The 9659-nt window shown below is 37.3% G+C and overlaps 1 protein-coding gene across 1 annotated transcript; it reads right to left on the bottom strand.

The window, feature by feature from the left end:
* Positions 1–2767: 2767 nt before the first annotated feature.
* LOC120568475 (tetraspanin-1-like) lies at positions 2768–9278 on the bottom strand. Its single transcript, XM_039816068.1, has 8 exons — positions 9152–9278; positions 7437–7517; positions 6361–6576; positions 4659–4733; positions 4421–4528; positions 3929–4072; positions 3718–3810; positions 2768–3284 (listed from the first exon to the last, which is right to left on the bottom strand). The coding sequence occupies exons 2-8, from the start codon at positions 7491–7493 to the stop codon at positions 3228–3230; spliced, it is 750 nt and encodes a 249-aa protein (XP_039672002.1). The 5' UTR covers positions 7494–7517; positions 9152–9278; the 3' UTR covers positions 2768–3227.
* Positions 9279–9659: the final 381 nt, after the last annotated feature.

The raw sequence follows: 9659 nt of genomic DNA, 5'->3' as shown, positions 1-9659 counted from the left end.
AATAGATTAATCGACTATGAAAATAATCATTAGTTTCAGCCCTACTATATAGGTTTTTTTTTGCATTGAATGCTAGCTATTTGATTTTGACTTTCTAATCTTTGTTTATTTGTTAATTTAGCTCTGCTGTTCGGGCATACAGTCTCTTTCAACAGGTTACCCTTAATGCTGAAAATGTCCCTGTTGTACTGAGGATGTTTATTTTGTATAATATGAGCTTTATGTTTGGATGTTTTACTCCATGAATGAATATAGAATGAATATGAATATAGTACTTGATAGATAAACAAAAGCCAGGTCCATGCAATTTAACAGGCAAGTAAGTGTGTAAATAAACATACAAGCAAATAAAAGATGAATTAATTAAAGATACTGTAAACAATGATACATACATAAAACACATTTTGTGTTGGGGAGTTTCATTATAATGTATTTAACCATATTTGTGAGTAAATAATGGATGCACTTAAATAAGAAGTGTCATTGTGTATCCTATTAGTTACCATGAAAGTAAGGCAGCCTATTTCTGTATGTTAAATGATTCAGGTTATACTAATATAGGTATGAAGTGCCTCAAATCTGACTTACATCTTATCTTGACTTCACTTAATGTACACCACTCTAATGCCTCAAGTTCACCTTTACAAGGGTGACCACAAACAGACAGACATTAACACTGCCTAACCCTGAGAAAAGTGATATGAAACATAGTCACATGTTGCATTTAACTGTGGTTCCAACTGTTTAACGATGACAGAAAGAGAGACAATGTTTCCACATTATGAGGCCATCAAGGATGGTCATTGGGTAGCTTTTTCACAGCATGTGACGGGAAAACCTGCTTGCTTCAGCAGCCAGCAGCAAGCACACATTAAACTTCACTAACTAGACTCCACTAAAAACACACACACACACACACACACACACACACACACACACACACACACACACACACACACACACACACACACACACACACACACACACACACACACACACACACACACACACAGAAATTGGCCCTGTCTGATGTAAACTGTCCTGTAATGCATCAGCAGCAATTAACCTGGTGAAATGTCATTTACTTATTTACACTGCATAGAGCAAATTAAAGCAGCTCTGACCAGGAGGCCAGACCATATGGAACACACTGACCTTTCCATTCCCCCATGTAATTTAATAGCTGCTCATGATATTATGTATACCAACACACCGGCTGTTGAGGGATATAATGGAAATAAAATGAGCTGAAAAAATGAGTCGGTTTGTGATAGGAAGGATATGAAAAACTGATGGACTCTGTGAGGCATTTAAAACCTCACAAATGTTTCTATCTGTGCTATAAAAGCATCTCCTTTTCTTACTCAGCATGTGCAGATTAAATGTCTGTAGTTCCTTAATATGTTAACTTTTAAATTCCCCGTCATTTTTCCACCGCTAAACCTGCATTAACAGAGTTTTTTGGCAACATGGGGGCATCAGAAACAGACTGACATATTGCCAAGTTATACAGTTGATATGTCGAACGTGCTAGCAAACAGTGGCTTATTTACCCATGCAGCAGACATGAATAACATTAGCATTCAGTCATTTCTGGCCACCTGAAGAATGTAGGTCCTAAACTTAATCTCTTTTTAGTTATTTTGTGGTCTACAGAAACTCCTTATTCATAATTATGAAAATGCATCTGCTTACAATGTCACCAAAATGAAACAGGCCTATTAATGAGCCAGACAGTTGAGTGGGGCACAGATTTTGAGTTAAGGGGCCGTGTTCATTTCACAGAATTCTGTGAGATCAGGTTGTCCAGTCTGAGGGGGACTGTAGATACATTAAGTGAATTGCTCCCAAGGGGGTAAGCGAGCGTCCACAAAGTGTAGCTCCTATGGAGCCATTTTGATGCTATCAAGCCATCACCTGCCGTTAGCATTCCATTGACTGCCATTCATTTTGGTGCCACTTTGACAGTGAATAACTTTACATCTGAAGCGTTTAAAGACTCTATTTGTCCATTGTTTATTTCTAAAGAAACATGACAATGTATAAAAGGCTCCATTACCTTGTATCTCACGTTATGGCTCCGTAGCAGGCGTTTTTGTAAAGATAGGCTAACGATTGTGTCATAACCACGCGACTTGTCGCATAGTAAAGGAATTACGATACAATACTGGAAAAGCTCGCAGGCAGTTTTGACTTACATTAGCTGTTTAAGTTTAATTACTAATGTTAACTAGCATTTTAGTTAGCAATAATTAGCCTGTGTCTATGTTATCTCTTTACATATACCTACGCCTTTCGTCTCTGCAAGTTTCAGAATGATTGAGATTTCTCTTGGCACAGCTACCAGAAGAACTTTCAGACAGGTTGCTCACGTCACATCTACGTCGGCAAGCTCAGTTGGAGGCTGCTCAGCAACGCTCAGCCATCACCGGAAAAGTGCTTCTAATATCCTTCACTGGTCTCCGTAGAAAACAACGGCGTCACTTTGTCCACTTCTTTAACTGTCTATGATTGCTCCTCTTGTGTGGGATCAGATAAACCCAAATAAACATTGGTGTAAAGTTCCTCAATTAATTACAGTTCAAATTCTTCTTATATGTGGTGCTTTACTTGTTTTTTCATGCTTTGTTCACTCTATAATCCATTTTATGTGGGTAATGGATATATCTCTTCCATGGTCATTGGTACATGGATATTTACCATTACCCATAGGCCTACCTAAATATACATATAACATGCGAAACATGCCAAAGAACACCAGAATTCATGTGTTAATAAAAGGAGGTAAGATTTATTATTTCAATTTGATCAAACATACAAAAATAAATTCATTATATTGCAGCTTGCAGTGAATGTGAGAGACATACACAATTGACACAACTTATGCAGATCCTTTTTTCCCTGTGCATCATCACATATAACTAGTTACAGTATACAGTGTGTATCAGCACATACAATGTCCGCTGACTGCAACCCTTCCTAAAACATAAATAAATCACAGTATAAATGTGTACAGAAATAGTTCTGAAACTAAGAACGTATTGACTACCTCTTCATCTTTGATTTTAATGGTCTGCATAACACATGTAGAGCATTAACGTCTGCCTGTCTAATAATCTGTCTGTTTTAAATCAAATAAAAAAAACTTTATACATGTAGAAAACGGCTGACAAGTAAAGCTTTTTCCATCAATTACAATGTTGTCATCACATCCCAAACAGGAAACATCACGCCTTTTTGCCAATCTGCTTGTACAGAACCATCGAAACCACCATGGCAGCAATCTGTAAAGATAACAGTTCATTAATACATTATCTAAGCACAGTGTAATAGTTCTGTCCAATATTTTTTGTAGATTTACAGATTTCTGAAAAAGCAATATTTTAATGTATCTTTTATTTAAATATAGTTTTAATGGCTAAGAGGGTTTCATTGCATTTGGATGTACAATTGTACCTTCTAATGTATATGACAATAAACTAAACTTGAACTTTAGAAATCTCGATTATAGCCACTTTAAAGGTCATAAACAAGTATTGTAACAGATTATAATTATCGTTATATACAGGCATATTTATCAGGACATATATGAGAGATAAAGTAAAACAAATGACAATTTAAAGATATTTGATTCACTTTATAGAAGCAACTGTATGGTCAAAAGTACACAGCACTTCTAGAATGGTGGCTGAGAAAATGGCTGTTTGATATTGATACCTCAAATGCAGCGATTGCTAGAACCACAATTGCAATGATGAGAGCGTTGTCCTCTATCAGCTGCAGCAGCTTGTCAAAGCAGCCATCAATCATCTGCAAGAGAAACAACAGGTTTTGGCAGAGGTAAGGAATGATTGTTGCAAATCATTAGAATGAATGTTTTTTTTGCTAAAATGCATTAGATTAAACCAAGAGTAACTTGATCTCATACCGAACGACTTGCTTGGTTTGTATTGCATACGCCCCTGGTGATGGTTGTATTGCAACATGTGTGTGGATAAACATCTCTTCCATGGTCATTGTAAAAAGGGGAGCCATCAAAATCTGTGTAGTTTTTGAATCCGCAGCACTTAAACTAGACAAAAAAAGCACAAAGTGTTAATCCCAAATTTAACAATCTGCACTGCTGTGTAGACAGAAGTATGGATTATAAAAATGTTTTAAAAAAGTAAAAAATTTGGTTTTACATGTTTACACATTCCCATGATATATGTAAAAGAAGACAGTTTTAATCATCAGCATATGATTATTATTCTTTTCACTAGTCTGTAACAACAAAGTCTTTACTGGAAATCCTCAGAGTATATTCAACAAATCAAAAAATTAGCTGAAGTGCATGATCAGAGAGCCACTACTTTTGTCTCAAAAGTTGCATCGTATATCTCAGGACTTTAAAGGTAAAAAAAATAAATAAATCCAGTACCTCCTCCATGGTGGCGTTCCAAAGGGAGGTGAAGCTGTCACTGCGTCCATACTCTTTTCCAATGCTTATTTTGACTTCTTTCTCCAGACTCTGAAAAAGCTGATCAGCCTGAGAAGGACAGGTTGACAATCATTGTACTTTGTATTTTAACAAAGTTCTTCAGTGTTTTTCAAACTAAATTGGACCACCTGGCAATTATTGCTAAGTAGATCCTGTTTTGTTTGTGAGAGCCACTTACCAAACCCTGGAAGACCAGCAGCACCACAGCTCCTGCAACCTCGATTAGGAAGATAATCAGCACAATGCTAAAGAACTGGATGGGGAGAAAAAAATATGTAATACTTTAGAACTCTCATTGGAAAGCATTTGACTGGTAGCAGGCAGCACTGTGTATTCATTAAATCAAGTATCACCAGCAGAGTGAGAAACAGGCCTGGACATAGAGCATTTACAGGGTAACAATTTTGTTTTTGTTCAACCTGGACCCCATTTCCCCATGCACTGATGTGAACAAAAATCTTTGAAATTGGTCCAGTAACAAGCTCTGCCTTTCCCCCGACTCATGTTCCACACTCCACACCGCTGTCTTCGGACAAGAAGTCACCTCGTGAGATCAATAATGTTGTCAGACACTTTTAATAACAATCTGAGCCTGTCAGTGGCAAAAACAAACATTTTAAGTGGACAAAAATCGATGGTGCACAATTGCCCCATTAGGTTACATTGTAGCTTGGTTCGCGGCGGCCGGCCACTGCGATCTTGCTCAATACTGGACCAATTTCAAAGGTTTTTGGTCACTCTATTAGACACAAAGTCTATTAAACACAAATTCATGGGGAAATGGGCCCAGGTTGAAAAAAACAACAAAATTACCCTTTAAGCAGGTGTTAAGTTAGTAAAAAGTGTGGCCGGGCTGGCTCAGTGGCTAGAGCAGGCGCACATATACTGAGAGGTTTATGCCTCAACGCAGAGGTCCAGGGTTCGAATCTGACCTGTGACGATTTCCTGCATGTCTTCCTCCTTTCTCACCTGGCTGTCCTATCAAATAAAGGCGGAAAAGCCCAAAACATTATTTTTAAATAAAAAAAAAGTTTGTAAAAAGACAACAAACCTAAAGCTACATGCTAAAATATTTAACAGCTCCACATTCTGAAAGAAAAGGCATTCTTCTTGACCATTCTGGTGAAATAACCATCAAATATTTCAACATTTACTGTACAGTTACCAGAATTCTCATTTGCAAATATACAAGTGGTTCTCTCTACTCTCTAACTTATAACTAAAAAGAATATTTTTATTTAAAGAGATGCATGTTTATGTCACTTTGAACTTGTCTCGCTTTGCCAGACCATCCACACGCTGCGGAGCGGAGGAGGGTCTGGCTACTCCACACAGCATTCCGGGATGGGAGAAAATAGTGCTCTGGTTTATTGGCATTTCTTTAAACCAATCACAATCGTCATGGGCGGTGCTAAGCTCCACACAGAGCCGCTGTAAAATAGTCATGTGAGAGAAAACTCAGACTGGACAGATAGTCTAGCTAGCTGTCTCAATTTACCATGCAGAGATCTGAGGAGCTGTCAACCATAGTCCTCATAAATTCACCGGAGTTTAAAATTCCAACACAAAGAAAGCGGAAACATCAGCGAAAATACATGCATCCAGCGGAATTTCCTGTGGCACTGGAGCAATCCCAGAAGTGGAACATCAAAAATATAGACTACTTTGAACAGACAGACAGAATTATTCCATTAATTGTGGTCCATTATGTTTTAAGTAAAACATTTTCACAATGGAGTGTGACATTACTTAAAGAGGACCAGATATGTTGTCTATTATTTTTTTTCTAAAAATGTTTCTAAAACTGACATGAAGGTGTGCTTTTTTAATGAATTTCTTCAGTCCTATCCGGTCCAGTTGATCTATCAAACATTGCTCACCGTCAGCAGCATACACCGGCTCTCCCTGACAGCTCCGCAGCAGCCCAGGAAGCCAATGACCAGCAGCACGGCCCCCACTGCCATGAGCAGGTAGCTGACGTTGACCAGCTGGGATAACCCAGATGGAGCGTCCTCCAAAGTATCCAGTATACCCAGCAGAGATCCACTATCCACCTTCACCCACACTCCCACACCCAGGATGACTGCACCTGCCAACTGCATGATGGGTGAGGACAGTAGGGAGAGAAAGAATAAAGCAGAGAGAGAGAGAATGCAAGGCCTTGGCATTAAAGCATGGAGAAATAATGGTAAAATATTCCAAAAGATACAGTAGAGATAGGAGTAACATGCTGAAAGGAGTTACACATTTATAATTAAAATAAATATATAAAAAACCTGAAAAGTCAAGTTGTACCATATAAAATACTTGTTCTGTGATGAAAGGTTGAACTGCAAATATGAGAGGTCATTAGCAGGTCATCAGGATTTCAGCCTGAGAATTATTAGAATATATATATATATATATATATATATATATTTTTAAATAGTTTAATATTCTTTTTGGAAATGCACTTATTCGCTTTTGTGCCAAGCATTAGATAAGAAGATTGACTCCACCCTGTTTGTAATGCAAATATGAAGCTACAGCCAGCTGCCAGTTAGCTTAGCTTAGCATGAAGACTGGAAGCAGCGTTAAACTGCTAGCCTGGCTCTGTTCAATGATAACAAAGTCCACCAACCAGCATCTCTGTGTTTCCAGTATTTATGCTATGCTAACTGTCTTCTGTCTGTAGCTTTATCTTAAGCTCATAGACATGAAAGTTGTAGCCTATCGATTTGTGTATTTCCCAAAATGTCAAACTTCCTTTCACCTATCACTGAAATAGAAAGTAGGCACAGCTAATGTATGTTTTCCAGGTTTTGCTGTAAAGGATACTTTTACACAAAGCCAAAGGGAATATCTTGCAGCCCTATGATACATTATAATTACTATAATGTGTGCTCTCTAGTCTGTTTTCTTGTGGGACCAGGCCAACATGAGAGTTGGACAGCAGAAGCAGAAAAGAAATACTTACAAAGATGCCGCCATTGAAGACAAACATCATAATTTTGAGAAAGCCAGAGCAACACATCTTGGCGTTTTCTTTTCTTTCACACTGTTAAAAAAGAGAAGAAAAAAGCTTGTTAATTGAATTGATAACTAAATTACAGTATAATTGGTCCCACTTCCTCATTTATCTGTTAGGGGATTTTGTTGGCACAACTTTGCATTTTACCTCTCATAGGAAAATCAATGATTTGGGGATGGCTTACAGTACAACACAGCGAGCACCAACATGGGTCAAGTAGCATTTGCTTTGGTTATTCATTAACCACAGTAACTGGCAGGAAAACAGAAGGGGTCTTAATCTCGTTTAAAAGTGGCAAGTTTGTCAATGCTGACGTCACCTGAGGTTTCGGTTGATGTGCGAGAGAGGTTGCTCACTTTATTTTTTATTTTGCCTTGCCTGCAAGTTATTTAAAGTATTTCCAAGCACACATTTAAGTTGCATGATACATTTGTTAGATTCCTCTTGACACATTAAGTCTCCATCTGGTACAGAGGTAGAAATTCACTTCACCTCCAGCTTTGCACTTTTGTACTCTTCATTGTAAAATTTTATAAGCAGTTCTTTAGTACTGTGGTGCTCTCTCTGTCAATTTTACAATCACATTACAACCCATATCTTTATGCTTGGTTTTAAGGGGTATCTACCCCTTCCCCTTAGCTCTACCCCTCGATCAAAACGAGTATTGGGATAGCCCTTACGCTCACGGAGACGGAGAAATGAGATTCAGCCTTAAAATGTCTTTTCCACACTTCAGTTCATAACTTAAAACGCAGTATGAAACACATATTTAAAAGGTGACATGTAAGTAGGTCTTAAATATGTTGTCATTATATGGTTCCAAGTAATTAGAATAGAAGTCAAGATATCTTATCAGCTTACTGGTAATCACACTGCAAGTAGCCCAGATGAGCCATATAACACACCCTTGTCTCCAACTTTGCACTTTTATCTTCCTTATTACAGCTTTTACTATAATATTCCAGTAGGCAATAAAATGCTGTCATAACATTAGCAAAATCACGTGTTGTTTATTTGGATACATTTAATGGAAACCTGGAGCCAGCAAAACAGGACAAATACCAGTTTTTAACAGAACTTTAAAAGTCAGAGAACATTTTATGTTTTCTCCATCAGCTCTGTTACAATAAATATACAGCTAAAGGAGCTAGTTTCCCCTGGTGTGTAAAGAGTTTATATATATATATATATATATATATATATATATATATATATATATATATATATATATATATATATATACTATTAAAAACAACTGAGTTGGACGATACTTAGCTTATTCAGTCTGTTGGTAATTATAAATATAGTGTTATTATTACAAGTTAACCCATTCAGATATGACTAATAGCCTACTTAAACAAAATAATAACAATACTCAGACATTACTTAGCAACGGACATCGCATAACCAACTACCACGCTTTGGAAGGTAAACCTCTGATTACAAGGGAAATATGAAAACACAAAGTACAAACATTCAATCATCCCTTTGTTTGATTACTTAGATGAAAAGTTCTCTCTGACAAAAACATACTGGATCACTTCATATGTTAAATCGTTGTGTTTTAGGTGGGTTTACAGGTATATTAAAAATTAAAAGGTTTTTAGTAATTGATCATATGAATAAAATGAATAAAGTATGAAAGAGCATGAAGCCTGTACCTGTGCAGTTCTGTCAGTCTGTCCGCTGAGGTCTGATCACTCAGCAGTGTCTGCTCAACAAGGCTTTCACATGCCCCTTTATCTTCTCACAGGTCTCTCTCTCTCTCTCTCTCTCACACACACACACACACACACACACACACACACACACACACACACACACACACACACACACACACACACACACAGAAACAGAGTTCATGCCCTACACGTCACTGACTTTGCTTTTGGGATAAGCAACATTTCCTGGTGACCAAAGTCCCTTCAAAAACAGAACGGAAACTTTTATGACCAGGAACTTATAAATTTACAATATTGATGTTCATGAATGATTACTTAAATTTAACACAAAGCTCAAAACACAGAACCCTTTCAAAAAGAGGCATTAAATTAATTGAATGTTGGGAATAAAGACAAACTTGACGAATGTTTCATATTCTTCGGGGATAAAATGTCAATAATTGATTCTACTTTAAAAGTGACTAACTTCTAACATCAACACTGTGTA

Source organism: Perca fluviatilis, chromosome 1, assembly GCF_010015445.1.
Source record: "Perca fluviatilis chromosome 1, GENO_Pfluv_1.0, whole genome shotgun sequence".
Classification (NCBI taxonomy): domain Eukaryota; kingdom Metazoa; phylum Chordata; class Actinopteri; order Perciformes; family Percidae; genus Perca; species Perca fluviatilis.
This window is presented reverse-complemented; position numbering and strand designations above follow the sequence as displayed.